The sequence below is a fragment of the Mus musculus genome, chromosome 7 (assembly GCF_000001635.26).
Source record: "Mus musculus strain C57BL/6J chromosome 7, GRCm38.p6 C57BL/6J".
Taxonomy (NCBI): Eukaryota; Metazoa; Chordata; class Mammalia; order Rodentia; family Muridae; genus Mus; species Mus musculus.
The window spans coordinates 126,428,423-126,453,181 of NC_000073.6; the positions used below are offsets into that span (position 1 = coordinate 126,428,423).

At 50.9% G+C, this 24,759-nt stretch overlaps 2 protein-coding genes across 5 annotated transcripts in view; one reads left to right on the forward strand and one right to left on the reverse strand.

Moving 5' to 3' along the window:
* Rabep2 (rabaptin, RAB GTPase binding effector protein 2) lies at nucleotides 1–17,485 on the forward strand. 3 transcript variants are annotated; one of them, NM_030566.2, is made up of 13 exons: nucleotides 345–734; nucleotides 1,154–1,363; nucleotides 7,238–7,395; nucleotides 9,948–10,058; nucleotides 10,140–10,484; nucleotides 11,744–11,839; nucleotides 11,926–12,024; nucleotides 13,415–13,570; nucleotides 15,708–15,885; nucleotides 15,996–16,007; nucleotides 16,101–16,156; nucleotides 16,398–16,514; nucleotides 16,875–17,485. In NM_030566.2, exons 1-13 carry the CDS (start codon nucleotides 710–712, stop codon nucleotides 16,974–16,976), a joined length of 1,665 nt encoding a protein of 554 aa, NP_085043.2. In that variant the 5' UTR covers nucleotides 345–709; the 3' UTR covers nucleotides 16,977–17,485. The 3 variants fall into 3 exon arrangements, 2 of the variants coding, with proteins under 2 accessions (XP_030098840.1, NP_085043.2); XR_378268.4 differs by lacking the exon at nucleotides 16,101–16,156 and having other exon boundaries at nucleotides 1–734; nucleotides 16,875–17,483; XM_030242980.1 differs by lacking the exon at nucleotides 7,238–7,395 and having other exon boundaries at nucleotides 1–734; nucleotides 16,875–17,483.
* Atp2a1 (ATPase, Ca++ transporting, cardiac muscle, fast twitch 1) overlaps nucleotides 17,436–24,759 on the reverse strand; it is a 17,246-nt gene continuing 9,922 nt past the window's right edge. Inside the window, exons 11-23 of one of the 2 annotated variants that reach the window (NM_007504.2) lie at nucleotides 24,601–24,703; nucleotides 24,233–24,364; nucleotides 22,003–22,128; nucleotides 21,683–21,901; nucleotides 20,115–20,450; nucleotides 19,740–19,960; nucleotides 19,439–19,641; nucleotides 19,180–19,265; nucleotides 18,961–19,094; nucleotides 18,715–18,832; nucleotides 18,449–18,566; nucleotides 18,123–18,164; nucleotides 17,438–17,704 (exon numbers count right to left, since the gene is read on the reverse strand). In NM_007504.2, the coding sequence (NP_031530.2) occupies nucleotides 18,160–18,164; nucleotides 18,449–18,566; nucleotides 18,715–18,832; nucleotides 18,961–19,094; nucleotides 19,180–19,265; nucleotides 19,439–19,641; nucleotides 19,740–19,960; nucleotides 20,115–20,450; nucleotides 21,683–21,901; nucleotides 22,003–22,128; nucleotides 24,233–24,364; nucleotides 24,601–24,703 (1,801 nt within the window). In that variant the 3' untranslated portion in view covers nucleotides 17,438–17,704; nucleotides 18,123–18,159. Of the gene's footprint in view, nucleotides 17,705–18,122; nucleotides 18,165–18,448; nucleotides 18,567–18,714; nucleotides 18,833–18,960; nucleotides 19,095–19,179; nucleotides 19,266–19,438; nucleotides 19,642–19,739; nucleotides 19,961–20,114; nucleotides 20,451–21,682; nucleotides 21,902–22,002; nucleotides 22,129–24,232; nucleotides 24,365–24,600; nucleotides 24,704–24,759 lie in introns of both variants that reach the window. The other variant, XM_006507268.2, reaches the window with a different exon arrangement.

Below are 24,759 nucleotides of genomic sequence, written 5' to 3' on the forward strand. Positions count from 1 at the left end.
AGGTTCAAAGTCTTTTATAGAAAACCGGTTTGGAGGCAGGGGGACCCAGGCTCTGTACTTGTTTGAATTGCTGTGACTCTCCAAAGCGAGAGGTCATACATAATGAGAGATTGACCCAGACCCAGGCTGAAAGATTTACAGCCCTGGGAGTGGAGAAAGAGATTTGCAGGAAGCCATATGAAAATGGGATTGGAGACACGTAGATTTCGCACCTCTGCCACTGACTGCGCCAAGCTTCAGAACGCCAACCCAGCCCTGGCCCGCGGGGCGGAGATGCTGGGCGGGCCGGGCACACTTCGCAGTAACGCGAGTCGGGTTACGGCGGAAGGGCGGCCGGGCGGAGGGAAGGAGGAGGCCGCGCGCAGCGTCCTCTAGGACTAAGACCAGGCGTTCCAGGAGGTGGCCTCGAGTGGAGCCTCAGCAGATCCTCAGCACCAGAGAAGACTACCGCAGACCCGAAGCCCTCGGAGCTTCCAGGGAGCGCGGGAGCGCGGGGGCGGTCCCACGAGGCTGCAAGAAAGGCGGGATCCAGGCCGCGCGTCCACTCGAGTGCAGTCGGCGTCTCTTGACCATCCCGCCCTCCCACCCCCCGCGGCCCCTGCAGAGCCGATCCGGAAACAGCCGAGCGGATCCGGAAACAGCCGAGCGGACCCGGAAGCGGGAGTGCCATCACCAGTGAGTGCGGGAATCCGCCGTTTGGGCTGAGACGATGGCAGCTGCGCCAGCAACCCTAGGTGAGAATCGGGGGCACCGGCGGCCAGGAATCGGTGCGGGAGTTGCGCCGCTGCGCACGTGGGGAGCAGGGGGCTGGGGGCGGAGCCGAATGCGACTGCTGGCGGCAGCCGGCCAGCGCGGAGGCTCGGGAAGGGGGCGGGGCACAGCGCCCACCGGGGTGGGCGTGGCCTACACGGTGGGTGTGTCTGTGGGTGGGGCAGGTAAGGGGGCGAGGCGGGGCCACTGGAAGGGATTGGACGGTCGAGCCAAGTTAGTTGGGACTCCGGGAGGGGCAGGACCAGGGGAATGGGATGAGGTCCTTGTAGATGGAGAGTAGGACTGGGTTACTGGACTGCTGGGTGGCCTGAGGTGTTAGGAGATCGGCAAGCCGTGGGAATAAATCTTGGTCACTGTCCCCCCCACTCCCCGCTCCCCACAGCGCTGGATCCCCAGCCCCAAGAGAAGCAAAAGGATGCATCCGAGTCAAGTGAGCTCAGTCGGCTTCGTGCCGAACTGGCCGGTGCCCTGGCAGAAATGGAAACCATGAAGGCTGTAGCTGAGGTGAGCGAGAGCACCAAGGCGGAGGCAGTGGCTGCAGTGCAGAGACAGTGCCAAGAGGAGGTGGCCTCCCTGCAGGCCATCCTGAAAGGTGAGGCACCCGCTCCCAACACAACCCACCCGACAGCCTGTCTGCCTGCGCCCCTCTAGCAGGGAATGCAGGGCGAGGAGGGCTTCAGATGAGCTTCAGGTAGCTCAACAGAGAAAAGACTGTGTCCCAGAACCTGAGTGCCCCTTTCTATTTTGCAGAGAAACACCACAAGTGTTGTCAGCAACTCTTGTCAGTCACAGCTAAGTGTAGCAATCATCTTTACCCATGATACCCATGGGTATCATTTCTTGTTCTTGCTGACATAAGATCAGCCCAGAATACGAGCCAGAAACTTCGCATTTCTCTGAACCACCCTCATTTTCCTCTGGGCCTCGAGGCTCGAAACTCAGCCTGTTGTCTCTGAGCTTAGTCCTATGATTTCCCTTCCTTCCCAGGTATCCCTACAGCACCCTACACAAATACATGCATCTCCTTCCTTCTCCCCCTCTGTCTCATGGCCTCTGTGGATTGGGAGACACCAGCTTTCTTGGTCCCAGGTCCTCTGCCTTTTCCTGTTCTCCTCTGGGCAGAGGTTAGAGTGTCCTCAAGGATGTCAGACCTGCCCCTACTCTGTTTCCTGGCAGTAGTATTACTATGGCATGCTCTATTGGACTGCTGCTCCAGCCCCTCAGATCTCCCTCTATGGTCTGCCCTTGACCTTGGATTCCATAGTAAAGGGCCTGAAATTCCCTTCCCATCCTACCAGGCCTGGGAGTTTTATCTGTAATCCCAGCTCTGAAGGTTGGAGATTGGCATATCCCCAATAGCTTGCTGGCCAGCCAAGACAGAGCGCTCCAAAGTCAATAAGATACCTTATTGGGTCCAGGACAGCCAGGGCTATACAGAGAAACCCTGTCTCAAAAAAAAAAAAAAAAAAAAAAAAAAAAAAAAAAAGATACCTTATTGGAAAAAATAAGTTGGAGCAAGTAAGGAAGACACCTGATACTGACTCTGGCTTATGTGAGTGTGCACACACAAGAGAAAAAGGAATAGCCTAAGTTGTAACAGTGACTGCTCTCTATTGAACACTTACCATATGCCAGAGACAGAGCTAAATACTCTATAAAGTAAGCTTTTTTCCTTTTCTTTTCTTTTCTTTTGAGGCAAGGCTTAGGCAGCCTCATACTCTGTATGCAAACAACAACTTCTTCTCCTTCTTGAGTTCAGGGTCTCTCTCTCTCTCTCTCTCTCTCTCTCTCTCTCTCTGTGTGTGTGTGTGTGTGTGTATGTGTGTGTGTGTGTGTGTGTGTGTGTGTGTGTGTGTGTGTGTTGAGATGTAGGAGTGTCATACCATGACATGGTACACATGTTGGGCAGGAGGACAACTTTGCAGATTCATTTCTCTCTTCCCACCTTTCTGTGGGTTACAGAGATTGAACTCAGTCATCAGGCTTTCATGACAAGCACCGTTAACCACTGAACCATCTTGATGGCCTTAAACTCCTGAATGTCCACCTCCCAGGATTAAGGCATGTACTACCACGCTGGGTTTTATCCAATACTGGGAATCTAACCCAGGGCTCTGTGTATGCTTGGGAAACACTCTACCAACTGAACTACATCCCCAACCCTGTTTTATTTTTTGTTTGTTTGTTTTTACTGGCAGGATCTCCCCCCCCCCTTCCCTCTTGCTCTGGCCCCCTGCTCTGTAGGTTTTTTATTTGTTTCTCATTACCGATGGTTGTGAGCCACTATGCGGTTGCTGGGATTTGAACTCATGACCTCCGAAAGAGCAGTCAATGCTTTTAACCTCTGAGCCATCTCACTAGCACTACTGGCAGGATCTTACCACTGTAACTAAAGCTAGCTAGAATTCATTTTATTGTCCAGTATGGCCTTGAACTCAAAGGTAAACCACCTGCTTCAGCCTCCCAGGTACTAGGGTTTGGAGTAGGAGCTACCATCCTTGGCTGTATATAATCTTTATAACAAGGTCTTTGAGAAAGGAGTCATTAGCTGACTGTTTACAGAAAAAGCACAGAAACACAGACAGGCTAACTTTCACAGAGTGATATAGACACATAGCAGCAGATTTGAACCCAGGAAGTCTGGCAACTTCTATATCTAATGTTAGTATATGTTAAGTTAGTGGGCTGGGACCAGTGAGATAGCTCTGTGGGCAAAGCCTGATGACTTTACAACCCCAGAACCCACAAGGTGGAAGGAGAAATCCTCCTCTCATGCTGGTCTCTGACCTCTACCCTTACAGCAGAAACAGAACCAAGCCCTGAAAATTATCCTCTAACCTCCACATGTGTGACCTGGCACAAGATCACACACCTACACAAATAAAATTAAATGTGTGTGTGTGTGTGTGTGTGTGTGTGTGTGTGTGTGTGTGTGTGTGTGATTTTTGTTGTTGTTGTTGTGATGTTTTGTTTTTTCAAGACAGGGATTCTCTGTGTAGTAGACCAGGCTAGCCTGGAATTCAGAGATCTGCCTGCCTCTTCCTCCAGAGTGCTAGGAGTAAAGGCCTGCACCAACACTCTCGGGCAGAAATAAAATAACTCTAAAAGTTTCATATAGTTTGTGTATGTGTGTGTGTGTGTGTGTGTGACCCTGACAGAGGACAACTTGTGGGAGTTCCTTTTGCTGAGTGGGTCCTGGAGATGGAACTCAGATTATTGGTCTTGGCAGCAAGCACCTTTATCTACTGGACTATTTTCCTAGCCCATAAATAAATCCAAAATAAGTAAATGAGCTGGGCAAGGTGCTGCACTCCTTAGTCTCAGTACTTGGGGGATATCTGTGACTTCCAGACCAGCCTGGTCTATATAGTAAATTCCAGGCCAGCCAGGGCTACATAGTTAAACCCTTTCTAAAAAAACCAACCAAGCAAGCAAAAAATACCTCAAATATTGGCCAGGCATGCTGTTGCATATCTATAATCCCAGCACTTAGGAGTCAGAACCTGAAAGATCTCAAGTTTCAGGCCTGCTTTGAAAAAAGACAAAACAAACGAATAAGTAGCTGAGAAAATACAAAAGGTTAACGTGTACTTAACATCACTGCCATCTGCCGCTAATCTGTGGCTTAATTTCCAGACCTCTGAGTATGACGCCTTGAGAGCCATGTATGTCACCTTTTTTGCCTTTCCCTTCACCCTTTGCACACCATTATACTTGGGCTCTTCTGGTGTGCCAGCATGCCCAGACACATCAGCCCATGCTGGTCCTGTAGCTCTGTTGTCCCTTCTTCTTCTCTACCAGCACCCTGTCCTGTCCAGGCCCAGGGGACACCCCCACTCCATCCCCTGGGATCCACAGCTTAGGAATGGACCTTCTCACCCCACATCACACTCCTACTGTTGTCATGGCTGTGTTCACCAAGCTGTGAGCACCAGGTGGTAGGCCTGTCTGGTTAATCCCTGTATTTATAATCACTAATATCAAATATTGATTTTCCTTCTTTCTTTCTTTCTTTCTTTCTTCCTTTCTTTCTTCCTTCCTTCCTCCCTCCCTCCCTCCCTCCCTCCCTCCCTCCCTCCCTCCCTCCCTCCCTCCCTCCCTCTCTCTCTCTCTTTCTTTCTTTCTTTCTTCTTTCTTTCTTTCTTTCTCTCTTTCTTTTTTTTCCCCCCCAAGACAGGGTTTCTCTGTGTAGCCCTGGCTGTCCTGGAACTCACTCTGTAGATCAGGCTGGCCTCAAACTTAGAAATCCTCCTGCCTCTGCCTCCCAAGTGCTGGGACTAAAGGCATGTGCCACACTACCTGGCTCAAATATTGATTGTCCCAGACATAGGAATCAGAATAGTTAACTAGATCTTCAGCATTTATACAAATAACTGGGCAGTTTGTGTTTCTGCAGATCAGATTGTTCAATTTTTTTTTCTGTATGTATTTGTACAAGTATGTATATGTATGTGTGCATACAATGTGCACATGTGCTTGCTTGATGTGAAAACCTGAGGCCAGTGTCAGGTGTCTTCCTCAATCGCTCTCTGCCTTATTTATTTACTTAGTTATTAATTAATTAATTTATTTGCAGCAGGGTCTCTTACTGAATCTGGAGCTCAGGGTTAAGCTAGGCTGACTGACCAGCAAGCCTGTGTCTGCCTCCTCATCTCTGGGGTTACAGGCACACGCTGTTGTGCATGTTTGTTTTAACCTTGATTTGTATTTTATGTGTATGGGTATTTTGTCTGAGCATACATCTGTGCCTGCAGAGGTCACAAAGGGTGTTGGATCCTTTGCAACTTGAGTTATAGGTGGCTGTGAGCAGCTATGTGGATGCTGGGAATTGAACCATGAGTTCTCCAGAGAAGCAGCCTCTGAGCTTGGTCTCTTAATATGGTACCTGGGGTTTGCACAAGGTGAGCACTTTACCATCTGAGCTGGCTCCTAGCCCTACATTTGTGATACATTTCCCCTAGAGTTTAGTTTGGTTTGCTTGATTGCAGGCCTCACCATGTAGCACAAGCTAGCTTCAATTTTGTAATCTTCCTCCCTCAGGCTCCCATGCACCGAGATTACAGGCCTACCATAATTTGTTTTTGTTTTTGTTTTTGAAGCAGTGTCTTTCTACATAGCCCTAGCTCTCCTGGAATTGGCTCACAGAAATCTCCCTGCCTCTGCCTCCTGAGTACTAGAGCCACCATGCCTGGCTTTCTGCTACCACAATTGATTCTTCAGTTGTACACTTTACCCCTGAGTAAGTCATAGCGAAAGTGACAATAGCCATAACAAGAATTCCAGCTTGCTGGATGGTGGCAGCGCACACCATTGATCACAGCACTCAGGAGATAGAGTCAGCCTGGTCTACAGAGCAAGTTCCAGGACAACCAGGCCTATGTAGAGAAACCCTGTCTCTAAAAAAAAAGAGAGAGAGAAAAAAAAGAAAAAAAAGAAATCTAACTCATACCACAATCAGTGTCTGCAGTTTCTGTCATAGGCTGTGTGCGGAAGCAGAGCCTTGAACTGTATCTGACATGTCTTGGGGTCCAGGTCTTGTTTTAGCCACAAAATCAAATATAATATCACACTGTTCTGAGAGAGGGAAGCAGGCATTTGGGGACCGTAGATACTACCCATCAGCCAGCTGTTGGCTATTTGGAAACTGTCAGTGACCAGTCTGCCCGACTTGACTATCTTACAAAGCATCATTTAGTCAGCTCTCCCATTCACTACAAGCTTCAGGCTGTGTCTCAAGGTATTCCGTCTGTCCTTGGTTTCCACCATGCCAAGGCTAACCATAAAGGTCACTTGCTCATATTTGAGTGAATGTGTTACCAGTGATTTGCAAGGAATGCTTTCGATTTTCTCTCCTGCACACAACAGAAAAATCTCCCGCGAAGGGACTTTTCCACTTGGGTTATGGGGAGCCGTAGTTTGTTTTGTGTTTGCTGTGCTTGGACAAGGTGGACTCTGTTTTTGTTCTTGGCCCTTCTGATATATTGCTTCCTTTGTTTTTACTAATAACAAGGCCTCTGGCAGTGGTGGCTCACACCTTTAATCCCAGCATTCAGGAGGCCAGCCTGGTCTGTAGAGCAAGTTCAAGGATGGCCAGGACTGTACCAAGGAGGAAAAAAAAAGCCAAAACCCAACCCAAACAAACAAACAAAAATTAAAAAATAATAGTAACAAGGCCTCATACTTGGCTGTTTTTAGTAAAAATATCCTGTGGTCAGTTCTTCAGTTGGGATATATCTGAGCAGTATATTGTCCAATTGGTCCTCACTATATGCCAGATGTTTGACATCTCCTATATGTCCTCTTAGTTCGTCAAACACTCAGGGTCACGCACTCCTTTTTGCTACTGAGGACCCTGGGCGAGAGGTGCTGAGGTCTTGCCTGGGGCCATTTCTGCCCAGCTCATAACTACTGTGGTTGATCACCTTGGAGAGGGCAGGCACCAAGTACCCACCCTTCCTGCCCACAGACTCCATCAGCAGCTACGAGACCCAGATCGCAGCCCTGAAACAGGAGCGGCAGCAGCAACAGCAGGACTTTGAGGAGAAGGATCGAGAGCTGGGCCACCTCAAACAGCTGCTGGCCCGGGCCCACCCTTTGGACTCCTTGGAGAAGCAAATGGAAAAGGTGGGGGTGGGACAACGGCCTGCCCTATCCCTGGGGTTTGAAATGATAGTGAGCGTTGTTGTCCCATAGCCTGTCATTGGACACAGTAATGATTCTGGGTAGAACACAGAGCTTCCCCATTGTTGAAAGCTTAGCAGGATCCTTGCTACAAGTTTATTTACCTCTAGAAACAAGGTCAGTCATGCAGAGGAAGGAAAGTAACCCTTTCCGTGCCAGACACTGTACTGAGTGCTCACCTGTTTGAGCTCCTGCAGTCTAATGCTTTCTTAACACTTATTAATCACAATAGGAAGCTGGGTGTGGTGACAGATACTGGCAGTCCCAGCTGTTTGGGAGGCTAAGGCAGGAGGATGGCTTGAGACTAGGGCTTCAAGAAAGCCTGGATAACATAAGACACTTAGTGTTTGTCTCTCTGCCTCTCTGCCCCTTTCCTTGCCTGCCCTCTTCTCTTTGAAACAGGATCTTACTGTGTAGCTGAGGCTGGCTTTGAACTTGGCAAAGGCCTCCTGCCTCAGCAACTCAGTGCCGGTATTTATGGGAATGCACATCCATAGCCAGCTAGAAACCTGGAGTGTGTGTGTGTGTGTGTGTGTGTGTGTACATGTATGTGTACATGGGTACATGCATGCAAACATATTTCATGCGTTCTAGGCAAGCACTCTTTATTTTTTTAACACCTGCACATTGTGGTGCATATCTATAATCCCAGCATTGGGAAATCTGGGCAGAAGAATTATGAGTTTAAGGCTAGCCTAAGGGTACATAGTAATTCCTCCATCTCAAAGACAATAAAAAGAATTAAAGTCTGGGTGCATATATTTCCATATGATCCCTCTTATTAGCGGTATGTGCTCATACCTTATTTGATCTCACAGAAGCTTTGTGAGGTAGGTATTTAGTTAGAACCCAAAGAAACAAGCGCTAGAGTATATTTCCTGCCTATGAAAACAAAGACCCAACAGGAGCCCAGGGCTAGACTAGGGCTGTGGTTCAGTTGCTAGAGTGGTTGACTAGCATGCAGGAAACCCTGGGTTCAGTCCCAGCACTGCCTAAAACCCTGCATGGCGACACTTGCCTATACTCGGAGGAAGGAGGATCAGAAACCCAAGTTCAAGGCCAGCTTAGGATGCAAGATCCTACCTCAAAAATCAAAACAAAACCAGGGCCATGGAAAGAGAGGCTTTGACGTACTGCTTCCACTAGGAGGCGCTGTTTGCAGGTTTGGAGGCCGGCTGCCCCACACTCCGCTGGACTGTGTAGTTGGCCTGTGCACAGCGTGTGTGTCCCAGGGCTTCACATGGCTTACCCTGTCTGTGGCACATGGAATGTTAACTTAGTTTGTCTAAGGAGAGTTTGGGGGGATTCAAGAGGTTGAAATGGAATCGGTTGAGAAAGGTGGTAACAGATGAAGCATGACTGGCTGTTGCCTGGAGATGTATCGGGGTGGGACCGGTTTTTTGTTGTTGTTTGTTTTACTGACCCCATGCGGATCCCAAGCTTGAAAGGAGACAACTAAGAAATGGTCCTCTTTATGATAAGGACAGGAGGAAGGGCAGGGGTGTCAGCTCAGTCTTACGAGAGAAAGCCTGTCGGGTACGGGCTGCATGGGATTGGAAACCTACAGCAGCAGTGGTTTAAGTAAGATAGGAAGTTGGTTTGTTTTGTTTTTCATCCTTTAAAGTCCAGACTGATGGAGCAGTTGAGCCAGCCGTTAGAAACTCAGGCTTCTGGGACTGGAGCGAGAGCTCAGCAGCTCAGAGCACTCACTACTTTTCCAGAGGATCCAGGTTCAGTTTCCCCGCACTTAACCTGGTGGCTCACAACTGTCCGTAACCGTCGTTCCAGGGAACCAGCTGCCCTAGTCTGGCTTCTGAGGGCACACGCAGTGTGTGTCTATATGCCAGCCAAACGTGCATATACATAAGATGAAAAATTAAAAATTTTTAAAAGAGAAATGTAGGCTTCTGTATTGCTGCTTGACTGTAGCTGGTAGGTCGCCTCACAGTCCAAGGTGATTGCTTGAATGCCAAGCAATCATAGCCACGTTCCAGCCAGCAAGATAGGATAAAGAAAGGCACACCTTCTTATAAGGAGATGGTCAGTAAGTTCACGCATGGAGCTTGTGCATACATCTCATATGTGATCACTTTTAGTTCCAGAGCAGCTGAGGTGTAGATGGTATCGGAAAACTGGAACCATTTTCAAACTGTGCCCAGTTAAAATATCTGAGGTCCTGTGATATAAAAAGGTGCATGTTGAGGCCAGGGGGGACTGGGGTGGATTTGTCCCCCAAACACTTCCATACATTTATGAAATTCTCAAAGAATAAGTAAAAACGGTTTTAAACGATGGATGTTGCGGAGGAATTTTGTAAGAATAAGAGGAAAGGAGGAAGCCAGTCATGGCCTTGGCTCCTTTCCCTGGAAGCACTTAGAGCCCGCGTGTCCTGGAGTCTTGAGTGGGTGGTATAACCATCAGGAAGGATGAGAACAGTTAGTGGGCATTGTTCATGATCAAGGGGCTGTCACTTCCCAATGCCCCCGTCGCTCCAGGCTCATGAAGACTCGGAAAAGCTTCGAGAGATCGTGTTGCCCATGGAGCAGGAGATTACCGAGCTGAAGGGGAAGCTGCAGAGGGCGGAAGAGCTGATCCAAGAGATCCAGGTGAGGGCTAGCCGGAGGTGCCGAGGGAAGGAGGGGTGCCCAGGACGCTGGCCCTAGCTTCTTCCCTGCAATCCTCCCTAGAGACGACCACGGCAGCCTGCCTCCCTGCATGGCTCCACAGAGTTGCTCCCTCTGTCGAGGAACCCCTCACCCCCACTGGAACCCTTGGAGGAGCCGAGCGGAGACGCCGGCCCAGCCGCCGAGGCCTTTGCCCACAACTGCGATGACAGTGCCTCCATCTCTTCCTTCTCCCTCGGTGGGGCCGCCGGCAGTGCCTCCCTACGAGGCCCCCAAGGCCTCAGCCCTGAGCAGGAAGAGACTGCTTCTCTGGTGTCTACTGGCACTCTGGTCCCTGAGGGCATCTTCCTGCCCCCTCCTGGGTACCAGCTTGTTCCAGATAGCCAGTGGGAGCAACTGCAGGTAGAGGTGAGTAGACTGGGCTAGGTTCTGTGAACATTCCTGTCTCCCTGGATATATGTGGGCTTGCACTAAAGAAAGCTACAGTGGAGAGGCCAGTGGGGTGGGGTGGGGGGAGGTCCCCTCCCAGCAAGGGAACTTCGGAAGGGCACGTGCACGGGGTGCTGGAGAAGATCAGCAGCTGGGCCGGTGTTATGTTATGGTGAGAAGTGTCAAGAACAAAACTGAAAAGAGTCCGAGTGTGGCTCAGTGGTAGAGGACTTGCCTAGCCTGTGCAAGACCCTGAATTCAGTCCCCAGCAGAGGGGTGGGGAGGAGTGCATTGCTCAAAAGATGACTGCTGTAGAAATTATTTCATCTCAGCCCCAGCCAGGGCTTTCTACCCCGCCTTTGACCCTTTAGTTCCAGATAAAAGACACACACAGCTTTTTTGATTTACAATAAGCCTCTAACAGCACAAGAGCTGGGCGCTTACCTACCTCTAGGTTGTCAGAATCTACTTTCCTATCGATAAGCCCGGAGTCATTGCTTACTGCTTACTAAGTCTCATCTGGGCTGCGCTTAACTCTGACTGGCCAGCCCTCAGAGCCCTGTTTTTATGGCTCGCCTCACCCATGGCTGCTTCTCCTTCCTCTTGCACCTCTTCCTCCCATGGTTCTCGGACCCCAAACCTGGGAAACCTAAACCTATGTCTCTTTTGCCGAGCGAGCTATTGGCTTTGGTGTCTTGTTTGTTTTTTTTTTTAAGATTTATTTATTTATTTTATTTATTATATGTAAGTACCCTATAGCTGACTTCAGACACTCCAGAAGAGGGAGTCAGATCTCATTACGGATGGTTGTGAGCCACCATGTAGTTGCTGGGATTTGAACTCCGGACCTTCAGAAGAGCAGTCGGGTGCTCTTACCCAGTGAGCCATCTCACCAGCCCCTTGTTTGCTTTTCGAGACAGGGTTTCTCTGTGTAGCCCTGGCTGTCCTGGAACTGGCTTTGGTGTCTTTATTCACCAATCAGAAATAATTTGGGGGCAGGGTCACTTAGGGTTTAGTGCAGACTCCAGGTCTTGGGGGTCCCACACTTCGCATTACAATACACAGTAAAAGTCAAAACCTCCACAGATAGCAGCAGAGACGGAGATGAAATGTCTCTCTCCGTCTTCCCACTCAGGAGAGCAGCGGGACCTCCTGAGGGATGGATGGGTGGGGAAGGGAAGGGTAGGTACTATCCCTGCCAGCAGAGCTGAAAAGTGAGTGAGGTCTGGGTCTGGCAGGGGCGGCAGCTGCAGAAGGAGCTGGAAAGTGTCAGCCGGGAGCGGGATGAGCTGCAGGAAGGACTAAGACGGAGCAATGAAGACTGTGCCAAGCAGGTGAGTTCAACCTCCGTGCCAGCTCCACATCATCCCCTGGCCTCCTGCTGCTGCATCCCTCTCCTTTCCCACTCTTTCCTCCTCAGATGCAGGTGCTCCTGGCCCAGGTCCAGAACTCAGAGCAGCTGCTCCGAACTCTGCAAGGAACTGTGAGCCAGGCCCAAGAGCGCGTGCAGCTGCAGATGGTGAGTGGGCCTGGGGTAAGAGGAAGGGTCAGGACCACCCAGGGCCCCAGAGGGCATGGAAAAACAGGACATCGGTCCTGCTGTCCCCCCTCCTGCTGTCCCCCTCTTCCACCCACCCCCCCCCCGCCCCATCCGGCTGCTCTCACTAGGTGAGTGAAGATTTTGGGGGCAGCCTGACTGGTCAGAGCTGTATAATCTTGAACTAAACCCACAACCTTGAAGTGTGCTCCCTACTGTCTGTGAGCTGAGCCAATGGAGCCTAGGCTGCAGAGTCAGAAGAGCCGAAAGAAAAGCGACACTGAGCAACCCCACTCCGAAGCGTGTGAGGGCCATGTGGTCAGACGAGAAGTCAGAGATCTGGAAATGTGTCTATTGCCTCCTAGTTTTAAAGTTGGCAATTATTTTAGTGCTTAAAAAAGCGTGTTTCGGGCTGGTGAGATGGCTCAGTGGGTAAGAGCACCCGACTGCTCTTCCAAAGGTCAGGAGTTCAAATCCCAGCAACCACATGGTGGCTCACAACCATCCGTAAAGAGATCTGACTGGAGTGTCTGAGGACAGCTACAGTGTACTTACATATAATAAATTTAAAAAAAAAAAAAGCGTGTTTTGAGAGAAACAGAGAAACCCTGTCTCGAAAATAACCAAAAAGAAAAAAAAAAAAAAAGATGTGTTGCTGCCAGAGGTAACACAGACTTACCTGTCGCAGCTCTCAGAAAGCTGAGATCAGAGGATCACCAGTTTAGGCCAACCATGACACACAGTGAGACTCTGTCTCAAAGCAGGGGATGGGTGTGGGAATGGGAAGGTGTGGGGGCAGGGAGTGCAGCTGGAGAGATGGCCTAGCACCTAAAAGCGCTGGCTGCTCTTTTCACAGGACCCAGGTTTAGTTCTCAGCACCCATGTGGCAGCTATAACTATAGTTTCAAGAGATCTGACATCCCCTTCTTGCCTCCATGAGCACTAGGCTCACGTGCGGTGTTTAGATACACACACAACACATATATAGGCAGACACTCATGAACATGAAACAAGCCTTTAAAAAATATACCATTTAATGAAATACCCACAGTGGGCTGAGGCTGCCAGTGTGTCCACAGACACACAGACAGAATCTGAAGAGCTTAGAGACTGAGAGGGGAAAAAAAAAGTTTCTTCTTGAACCAGTCGGTGAGGGTATACAGCCTTAATCCCAGCATTCAGGAGGCAGAGACAGGAAGATCTCTGGGTTTGAGGCTAGCCTAGTCTACATAGTGAGTTCCAGGAGAACCAGCAGGTCAGGAGGCCAGGGCTTTCTAGATGTCAGTCTAGCTAGCCATGGGATTTGGGGGTTAGCCTCTGGGACTACAGACACCCATCTGTCTAATTGCCTTGTGCTTTGAACTGTCCCTAGGCAGAACTGGCCACTTCTCACAAGTGCCTGAGCCAAGAGGTTAAAAGACTGAATGAAGAAAATCAAGGGCTCCGGGCTGAGCAGCTGCCATCCTCTGCCCTTCAGGGCTCAGAGCAGCGGGAGGACCAGGACGAGGCCCTGCCAAGCTCCATACAGGTAAATCACACCAAAAGCCTAGTGTCAGCAAACTGTGGCTGTCTCCTCTTCAAGGGGACCTGAGGACAGACCCTGCTCGCTTGTATTAGCTGTATCTGGGACTTACTTTCTTCATCTGATGAATAGAACCATACTGTCTTCCCAGGATTGGCATGAAGAAAAAGAATTAAAAAGTGCTGGCCAAAGTGAAGGGGACAGTGGTTATGTTTGCCATTTTTACTGCACCCCTTACTGTCCCCACTGCTGGGGTTAGCCACCATACCACAAGTGCTGAACAAGCACTGTATACTTGGAGCATACTTTGAACCCTTGACTTTTTTTTTTAAGATTTATTTATTTATTTATTATATGTAAGTACATTGTAGCAGTCTTCAGACACCCCAAAAAGAGGGCATCAGATCTCATTGTGAGCCACCATGTGGTTGCTGGGACTTGAACTCAGGACCTTCAGAAGAGCAGTCAGTGCTCTTAACCACCCTTGACTTTTTGAGACAGGATGTATCTCTGCAACAGGCTGGCCTCCTGAGTGTGGGATCACAGGTAGGGCCTGCTGGCCACACAGCTGTTTGCTGTTTCTCAGCGACATTGGGTCCTGAAGATTGAGTTCCTCAGAGTCTTTGTACCTGTCCTCCATGATAGGCTCTGGTTTTTGTTTGTTTGTTTTTCGAGACAGGGTTTCTCTGTGTAGCCCTGGCTGTCCTGGAACTCACTTTGTAGACCAGGCTGGCCTCGAACTCAGAAATCCGCCTGCCTCTGCCTCCCGAGTGCTGGGATTAAAGGCGTGCGCCACCACTGCCCGGCTAGCTCTGTTGTTTTAATGTATAAATAATTTGTTCATAAACTAGTTAAGTCAACTAGTTCCTCTTCTACCCTGAGAGTTATCGCTGACAGCCATGCTAGTATGACCCCGTATCTTCAGTTTCTCGCTTTCCTGTTCTTGTTTGGTTGGTTGGTTGGTTTGGTTTGTTGAGATGCCCTCCTATAGTCCAGGCAGCTTGGAATACCCTGTATGCCCAGGACGCCTTAACGTCTGATTGTCCCACTTCCACCTCAGGAGAGCTGGGGTTACAGGCCCACACTACCATCTCTCCTCAGGTGTTTGTTTGATTGGTTGGTTGGTTTGGTGTGGGTTTTTTGTTTGTTTGTTTGTTTGCTTGCTTGCTTGCTTGTTTTAAAGGCAGTTTCTCTGTGTAGCCCTGGCTGTCCTGGAACGTAATCTGTATACCAGACTTGCCTTGAAATCAGAGATCCACCTGCCATGTGTCCTGAGTGCTGGGACTAAAAATGTGCACCACCACCTGGCTCTGTCCTCAGTTTTTACATAATGCTATAAGTCAGCCCTGGGGCTTTATGCCTGTGAGGAAGCACCTTAACAACAGAGCCACATCCCAAGTCCTCCCTATCCTTCTTACTGCAGTTTTCGTTACATGCATGATGGGGTTTATCTTGAGTTCTTTGGAGGCTTATAAGTATTCTGAAACTTTCTACACTGTTTTTGAAAGTCGTCTTCTTTTTTATTCTTTTTTTAATAATACTTTCTCTTTTTAAAGATTTATTTATTTATTATATGTAAGTACACTATCACTGTCTTCAGACACAACAGAAGAGGGCGTCAGATCCCATCACAGATGGTTGTGAGCCACCATGTGGTTGCTGGGACTTGAACTCAGGACCTTCAGAAGAGCAGTCAGTGCTCTTAATCACTGAGCCATCACACTAGCCCTCTTGAAAGTCTTCTATATCATGTGGTAGTTATAGTCTCTCATTCCTTTGTCCCCCTGTAGATCCACAGTTTACTACCCTCTCTGACTGTGGCATTTGGTTTCCTGGCTGTTTTAACTCCCTCTCCCTCCCTCTTCCCACACTCTCTTCTTCTTTTTTTTTTTTTTTTTTTTGTTTGTTTGTTTGTTTGTTTTTTGAGACAGGGTTTCTCTGTGTAGCCCTGGCTGTCCTGGAACTCAACTTTGTAGACCAGGCTGGCCTGGAACTCAGAAATCTGCCTGCCTCTGCCTCCTGAGTGCTGGGATTAAAGGCGTGCGCCACCACTGCCCGGCTCCTTCCCACCCTCTCCACCTGGCCAGTAGTTCCTGCTCTCCTCTTCTGCCCTGCACCCAGCAGGCCCCTGTGTCTCTTGCAGGAGCTACATCTGCTGGTGCAGAATACCAGGCAACAGGCGCGGGCCAGGCAGCAGGCACAGGAGCATGAGGCTGAGCGCCTGCGCATTGAAATTGTGAAGCTGCGGGAGGCACTGGACGAGGAGACAGCAGCCAAGGCCAGTCTGGAGAGACAGCTGAGGGTGCAGCGAGAAGAGACAGGTAAGGGAAGACAATCAAGCTGCCACAGGGCCTCCTGGATCAGGTATATGGGCATCAGGAGGAGGTGCACTGGAGATTCAGTCCTGATCTCTTCTCTCTCACTCCTACAGACGTGCTGGAGGGTGAGTAGGATCAGCACCTTGTGGAGGGTTACCACAGTAGGGCTGGGACCATGTGGGCCTGACCTCCAGTCTCCTTGCGCCTTGACTTCCCAGCCTCACTGTGCAGCCTGAGAATAGAGACGGAGCGGGTCCAGCAGGAGCAGCGCAAGGTGAGTGGTGCCGGTGGCCTGGCTTGAGTAGTACAGCTATGTGGTGATGGCTCTCCTCACACCCTTCATGTCTCCCTCAGACCAGGTGGCAGGAAGCCCCGCAGCAGCCACCTGGCTCCAGCCAGAGGAGGCCAGAGTCTGGTGGTATTGAAGGGACACCAACGTGGGTCACCCCATGGCTGTGGCCACCCATCTAGCCCCAAGATGAGTCAGGCCCCAGCTCCACATCTTGTCCTTGCAGGCCCAGCTCACGGATCTCCTCTCAGAGCAGAGAGCCAAGACACTCCGGCTGCAGGCTGAGCTGGAGACCAGTGAACAGGTGCAGAGGGACTTTGTACGGCTGTCCCAGGCCCTACAGGTATAACCTGGCCTTTCCTACCTGGCTGGTATGGCTCTGAGTGACTTGTCCTGGGTCTCACCAGGACAGTCCCTAATTAGGATCAGTCCTTTTTCTAAGTCTAGCATGGTCTTTCCCCCCTGAGCTAGACCTCATAAATATGGATGCTCTCTTGCATGCCTTGCTGTATGACAGATTCATGCTGTCAGCCGCAGCGATGGCCCACAACACCCAGACTTCAAGCCGAGCCCCTGGGACTCATTCCTTTCCTTGACCCCATGTAAACACAGGTTGATTCTGTGGAGCTGACTTGGGGCTGGCTGGTCAGGCAGGGACGATTTCCTCCACGGGGCTTTGCCTATCTCCCACCCAACCACACAGGTACGCCTGGAGCGGATCCGCCAAGCAGAGACTCTGCAGCAAGTGCGTAGCATCCTGGATGAGGCGCCCCTCAGGGACATCAGGGACATTAAAGACTCTTGAGGGGCCAGGCGAGAGGCTTCCCTGCTGGGGAAGCTGCCCCTTTCTCTACAAGAACTATGAGGCATGGACTGCAGGTCTCAGAACTGGAGTCCCATCAGCTGCAAACCTGGATGGTGGTGTCCCTAGGGCCACTACTTCCACCCAGGGTGGCTGGGCCTGCCCTCAGGGATGATACCTGGAAAAGGGTCCCAGCCTCCTTCCAGAACCAAAGTGCAGGCTGAGCCAGGTGGCTTTCGGGCTACCATGCTCCCTCATGGATCCAGCTCTCCCACCCTGTCACCTCAGGCCAGTAGCCAGTCCCAGTCTCTGGCACGCCCAGCTTGTGGCTAGAAGCTGGTGGATTCAGTGGGCTCCTCGCACAGAGGCCCTGGGACATACAACTGCTTTCTGGACTGTACGACACTAAGGTATTTGTCCGTAGGCACCTGAAACAGGCCCCAAGATATAAGGAAGCAAGGCCAGACTTTTCTGTCATTTATTTTCAATAAATAAGCAATCAGCTAGTCAGTTGCCTTGTGCCTGCAAGCCCCGTGAGTTCGGGAAGGGGATTTACAAGGTTCGGAGGGAGAGCGGGTTGCTGAAGGGGACGAGGGTGGAGGACTTTATTTATAAACAGAATTGAGGGGGAAGAAGGGTCAGTGCCTCAGCTTTGGCTGAAGATGCATGGCTATTGGGGTGGGGAACACAGGGCACAAGGGCTGGTTACTTCCTTCTTTCGTCTTCTGGATCTGGAAGAAGAAAGGCAGGGGATGGAGCAGGCGGGCACAGGAGGGAGAGCTGTATCTCCTTGCGCATCTCCTGCACACTCACCTGGAGGGGCCTAAGGGCCCCTTTCCCTACTCACCTGTGATGTGCCAGACCCCAACCCGCCCCCCAGCCACCACCGCAGCCCCAGCAGCAGAGACAGCCAGCGCGACGCAGCGCAGCGCATCCCAGCCCAGCAGACTGGACGGCCAGGACACAGCCTCACAGCTGCCAGTGCCCACAGTAACGGCATGGCCCTCATGTGGAAGCGGGCAGTGGCAACAGCAGCAGTGGCTCCAGGGAGAGCTGCGAGCGCGCGCAAGTGACCGCAGGGGTGCGCATGGGCTGGTGGTGGGCGAGCGGCAGGGTACAGCAGCTGGGGCAGGGCGGGTAGGGAAATACCTGTGACACGGTTCAAAGACATGGAGGAGGGGGGTGGTTATCCTATGGCCAGAGAGGACAGAGAGAGGCCGTTATCAAGAGGGAAGGAGGCCCTCGGAGCCAGGGGGCTGAGCAGGTTGGGAGAAAATCCCACCAGTCATAGCTGGAGTGGGGACAGGGCTTGGGTTGCCCTCCCTGGGGGACACTGGTCCCACCAGGGCTAAAAAGAACTTACCTACCTACCTACAAAGGAAGAGGGGGATAGATGACTTATGGCGCGTGTTCGCAGCGCAGAGGGCAGGGGCTCTGCTCAGGACTGGGTACAAGGAAAAAGGGATGTCCCTTACCCTCCAGATAGTTCCGAGCAATGAACTTGAGAAGCTCATCCAGCCCGATGACTGGCAGTGAGATCTTGAGGACCATGAGCCACTGGGTAAAGTCCAGGGCCCGGAGCTTGAAGATCATCTGGGAAGAGGACAGCAGGCATCAGGAATGACAAGTGCTTCCTCAGAAGGAAAGGGGGCCAGGGTGGCATAAAATACCACGCCCTGTGAGCACCCTGTGGACACATGCTCTGCATGGGCTCCCCCGGGGCAGAGAGGTGACAGCTCACCGGCAGGGGGTCGACATAGAGGATGAGGAAGTGGAGGGACATGGACAGGCAGATGGAACCCAGCAGCCAGATGTTCACCCAGGGTGGCATCCGCAGTAGGGACTGGTTCTCAGACAGGCTAGAACAAAAGGCCAGGCAGATGGAGAGACAGGGATACAGAGAAAGATGTGGTAAGGCAGAGTGGAGGGAGAAGAGAGGCGGGGAGAACATGAAGGCACAGGGCCCACCCAAGTGGACAAGGCCTACCTGTTGAGAGCATTGCACATCTCGATGGTCACCAACACAGACAAGGCCATGGTCATGGGCTCGGGGGCCTCAAAGACCTCACAGTCCAGGCCATCGAATTCAGGGTTGTGCTCAGTGCACTGCATGAAATGAGTCTATGAAGGAAGAGACAGAAGCCTGAGCTCCACAGAAGCCTTCGGCACACCCTCTCAGGGCCCACCTCCCCAGCCTCCTTCCTACCAGCTGATGGTAGCTGACATGAGGCCCGTCCTCTGCATACAAAAACCACCAGGCAGCTGCTCCTACAGTGGCTGCACCCACATAGCCTGTGGTGGGGAGAAGAGAGGAGCTGGGGTCAGGGCTGATGAGTTAAGTATCAGGAAGACCTCACACAGCTGGAGACAGCTGGCTTTGGGCAGCTTGAATTGGGAAAAGCTGGTATCAGGGACGAGGTTGGTCCCAAAGGCTGGGAAAGGTGGTTGAGTCCCTTCTTGCTTACCCCCAATTGCCATGTAGCGGAAAAAGAGCCAGCCACTGATAAGAGGCTCCTTGGGACTCCTGGGGGGGCGGTCCATGATGTCCAGGTCAGGTGGGTTGAATCCCAGGGCAGTAGCCGGGAGCCCATCAGTCACCAAGTTCACCCAGAGCAGCTGCACAGGGATCAGAGCCTCAGGCAGCCCCAAGGCTGCTGTCAAGAAGATACTGGCAGAGGAAGAAAGTCATGCATTCATTTGTTTCAAGTCCCATGATCAACCCCCTCAGCCCTGGGTTGTTGGTTTTTTTTTCTTCTGGCTGCTCACCAGACCACCTCGCCCACATTGGAGGAGATGAGGTAGCGGATGAACTGCTTCATGTTGTTGTAGATGGCGCGGCCTTCCTCCACGGCAGCCACGATGGTGGAGAAGTTATCATCGGCCAGTACCATTTCAGAGGCCGTCTTAGCCACAGCAGTACCAGATCCCATGGCAATGCCAATCTCGGCCTTCTTCAGAGCAGGGGCATCATTGACACCATCCCCTGTCTGAAGACGGAAGGAGAGAGTGAGAAACTCCAGGTTCCAGATGCCTTCTATTTCCCCTCCTCAGACTCCATGCAGAGTCTCCCCCCACACACACACCCAGCATGCGTGGGGACACTCAGAGCCTTGACCCGGGCAGCCCTCTGCGACTTCTCACCATGGCTGTGATCTCATCGTAGGACTGCAGGTACTCCACAATCTTGGACTTGTGTGAGGGCTCCACACGAGCAAAGCAGCAGGCGCGTCTGCAGGCCTCCCGCTGCTCGGCCAGGGGCAGATCGTCAAACTCACGGCCAGTGTAGGCACGGTCTGTCACTTCCTCATTCTCCGAAAAGATGCCAATTCGTCGGCAGATGGCAATGGCTGTACCCTTGTTGTCCCCAGTGATCATGATCACTCGGATCCCAGCATCACGACACAGCTGGATAGAGCCTGTGACCTCCTTGCGGGGTGGATCCAACATGCCCACAACACCAACAAACGTCAGGTCCATCTGGAAAGATGGTGACATGTTGGTCAGGGAGGAATTTGGGACAGACAGGAGGAAGTTCAGAGGAAGATGGGCAGTACTGTTGGTGACGCTGGGGCCTGCTGCCTTGGTACCTGGTGTTGGACATCAGTAGGACCTTGGAAGCACAGGGCCAGAAAACATAATTCCTGCAATCCTTATAATGCCTGCCCTGCATAGACTGGCAGTGCCAAGGCCTGCTGCAAAAAGCCTGCCGAGTCAGAAAGTGATGGCACACACCTCTGATCCCAGCACTTGGGAGGCATAGGCAGGTAGATCTCTGTGAATCCGAGGCCAGCCTGATCTACAAAGTGAGTTTCTGGACAGCCAGAGCTGTTATACAGAGAAACCCTATCTCAAAAAAAAAAAAAAAAAAAAAAAAACAGACTGACTGACTGACTGACTGACTGATTTAAAAAAGGAGAGCTGGATCTGGGTGTGGTGGGTACACCTGAGGTTCCAGCACCCAGGAGGTCAAGAGGAATTCATGAATTCCTGACCAGGGAGGGCCAGCCCTGGCTGCATCATGAATTCACGATCAGGGCCAGCCCTGGCTACATTACAAAACTCTATCTGAAAAACAACCACAGCAAAAACCAAAACAAAGAAAAAATAGAAAAAGAAAAGCTACATATTAACACAGTGGCTTGTGTCTCCTAGCAGAGCCCTTGTTGGCCAGTCACTCTGAGCACACCCTGTTACCTGGCAGGCCATAATCTCCTATAAATGCAGGCAGTGAGCTTTGGGGGTTATTCAGAGTCCACAGCAAGAAGTGCATCAGTTGTCTCAGACACTGCACCGGGTGACAGTGATTCCCACAGAGCACGGTTAATGCAGACTGTGGCTGCAGGTGCGGCTGGGACGGAGCACACCTGCCTGCCCTGGGTTCCAGCCCCAGCACCACACTGGGCAGCACTGGACTAAACGACCCTGTCTTCTTTTCTTGGCTTTTGTTTTCGTTTCTGAAACGGAGCCTTGCTTTCGAGGCTGGCCTATCTCAGTCTACTGAGGGCCGAGCTACTGAGTCTGACTGGGCTAGGTGTTTCATGAAACCGTCACACCTTCATGCCTTGTGATTTGGGGATCCACAGGACACAGCCGTTCATCTGACACACTGTACTAGGGAATGAGAATCATGGCAGCAGGCAAGAGGGAGCCACTGGGGAAAACTGTCTCAACACAAGTCCCAGGACAAGAAGAGACCCTTCGTGGCTCACCTCATACTCCATGAACTTGGCTGAATCATCCAGAACCATCTCCTCGCGTTTGGGGGGCGTGTCGCGGGTGGCCAGCGCCAGGCACCGCAGTGTGTCCCGACCAGTGCCCCACTCCTTGATCACAGACATGATCTTCTCCTTCACGGGGCCTGTCAATGGCACACGGGTCGTGCCAACACGCACATAGTTACAGCGGTCGATGACCCCCTCGGGGGCACCCTAGAAAACCAGAACAGAATTCCGAGATCCCTGCCTGCCTTCCAGGGTTCAGAAGGCCGCCATAGGAAAGGGCCCCAGCGTAAGAGAGAGAAGATCCTGACCTTGACAAACATCTTGTTGCCCACGGCAGCCCGTGAGGACTTAGCTGGTGAACAGTAGACAGACATAGACTTCCTGTCTCGGGAAAATTCCAGGGTGAATTCCTTCTTCATGAGTTGGCGGATCACCTGGGAGGCAGAGACCAGATCCCTTTAAAACAGCCCCAAAGCATCTATGGTGGAGTAAACTCTACACTGAGGCCGGGCCTAAAGCAAAGTCTGTTACAGACAGGACAAGCGTAGAAGTCCTGGACTGGGGCCTACCATTTGGACAGTGGGCTCTTCTTCCTATTTGTAGTGCTGAGGCTAGAACTCACGGCTCACACATGCCAGGCAAGTGCACTACCACGAGCCACACCCAAAGCTCAAGTGTCCAGTTTAAAGCACATCAGAAACAGAGTGGCCTTGCACGCTGCTGCCCAACAGAGCATTCAGTGACCAAAGAAACGTACAATCTGCCCCGTCAGATGTGGTGCCAGTGGGATATGTGGCCAGTGAGACCAAAACTCTTGAAACAGGGTCTCCAGGTTGGCATTGGACTCACTGTAATTCTCCTGCCTCTGCTTCCTAAGCACCTCTATTTAATTTTAATTTAAACAACACATGTATTGTTAGACAGTGTAGGCCTAGTACTGAGCACACGGTGATAAATAAGAGAGAGCCAAGGCCAAGCGTGGCCGAGCATGAATTACACCTGTAACTAAAGCTGGAGGAGTGCTGTGAGCGCAAGACCAATCTGGCCTGTGCAGCATGGCTTTATCTCAAAACAAAACAAAAGGAAAGGAAATAATGGCAGCCTTTATTTGCCAACTATATTGCAGATGGGACTAAGGCTCTAACTCAGTGGTAAAGTGCCAACCTAGTATGTAAGAGGCTTGGGGGCTCAGTCCCAGTATCACAGATAGATAGATAGATACGTGCATAGATATATATATACAAACTCTTTACAGAATCAAATAGAAATAACAAGAGCCAGGGAGGCAGCAGTGAAAACATTTGTCTTATCAGTCATGAAGCCTCAAACTTAATACTTAACACTGAAAAACAAAAAAACAACTTTCATTTTTTTTGTGATATTAAAGCAGAGATGGCTTAGTGGAAAAAGCGTTTGTGACACAACCTGATGACCATGCAAGCCTGAGTTGGAGTCCAGAACCACCGTGAAAAACAAAAAACAATTCCCAAAAGGTCTCTGACCTCCACATACACACCATAGTACATGAGCTCCCAGCTACATATCATACACTCCCATTGTACACAAATACAGAACAATAAACAAAGCAGCCATGTATATCTCACATATACAAGAAAGGAAAATTTTAAATTAATAAAAAAATTGTTTTTGTAAAGGAAAAAAATAAGGCTGGAGATATGGTTCAGTGGTTAAGAGCACCGGCTGCTCTTCCAAAGGACCCAGGTTCAAATCCCAGCACCCTTATGGCAGCTCACAACTGTTTGTAATTCCAGTTCCAGGCGATTTGATACATTCACACAGACATTACATGGAAGCAGAACACTAATGTAAATAAAATTTAAAAAGAAAAGGCAGTGGTGATGGATCCCTTTAATCCCAGCACTCAGGAGAGAAAGGCAGCTGAATCTCCGAGCTCAAGGCCAGCCTGGTCTACAGAGTGAGTTTCAGGGCAACCAGAGCTATAAAGAGAAACCCTTGTCTTGAAAAAAGAAAAAAAAAATTGCCTAGCACATGTAAGTTTCTGGATTCCACTTCCTAGGACCAACGACAAAACAGAGAGATAGAGGAAAGCCACCCATGGATGTACATACTGTTAATGTCAACTCTTGAAGGCTGAGGCAGGAGGATGTCAAGAAAGAGAGATGTGGGTAGCATTATACTCAAGAGACCAGCAAGTGGTCACAGCAAGAGCCCAATGAGTGCCAGTACTGTCCCTGTCCCCTGGAGTGGACCTCACCACCCTGTGGGATGGACGGCTGCACAGCCCAGAACCCACACCAAGACCTGAGAGCGGACAGAGACCAAGGTGCTGTGGCTTCTGTCCAACCTTGGGTCACACAACAAGAGGAAGTGACCTCCCAGGGTATTGTAGCCAGACAGCACTAGCTGTATGACTGTGGGGAAAGGGGATTTCACCAGAGCTCAGCCTGGATTAGAAAAGCAATGGGTAAGACCACTGGGGTTCCAGTACAGACACAAGGCTTTGTCTGAGTTAGCCTAGATCTTGGGGCTAGGCCTATGGAGGGCGTCCCGACTCACCGAATTGCAGGCGTTGGCCCGCTCCACTTTAGAGAGGCTTCTCACTTCCGTGTTGAATACGTTCATCTTCTCCACCAAGGTGGTGAGAGCAGTCTCCGTGGCCTCGCCCACCTTCTCATAGACACCTTTGGTCTGAAATGGACAGAGGAGGAAGAGGAAGTGCGTGTCTAGATACCCTGTCCCCTGTCCTCAACCAACACATCTTCGTCTGGATGGAACGAGAAGAAGCCAACCACCCCTTCTTGCATTTATGTTTGCTTCCTAAGACTGCTTTCCACGGGATTGCCCAGGAAGGAAGCACGGACTCAGAACTGCAGAAATGGAAGGGTCAAGGCTTCAGGTGGGTGGAGGGGGAGGTAGAAGATTACCTCATTAAAGTCCAAGGAGGAATCATTGCAGAGGGCACAGATGGTAGCGAGCTCCACCAGCCCATCATACTGCCCTGCTCGGACTGGCTTATCATTCTTCAAGCTGGCATCAAGGTAGGGAGGAAGGCAGGAGAGAAACGATGGAAAACAGAGCATGAT

Coding starts and splice junctions, on each gene's coding strand:
- Rabep2 (NM_030566.2), top strand. CDS start 710: ATGGCAGCTGCGCCAGCAACCCTAG. Junction 12,025..13,414: donor AGCGCGTGCAGCTGCAGATG/GTGAGTGGGCCT, acceptor AACTGTCCCTAG/GCAGAACTGGCCACTTCTCA. Junction 16,515..16,874: donor GGCTGTCCCAGGCCCTACAG/GTATAACCTGGC, acceptor CCAACCACACAG/GTACGCCTGGAGCGGATCCG.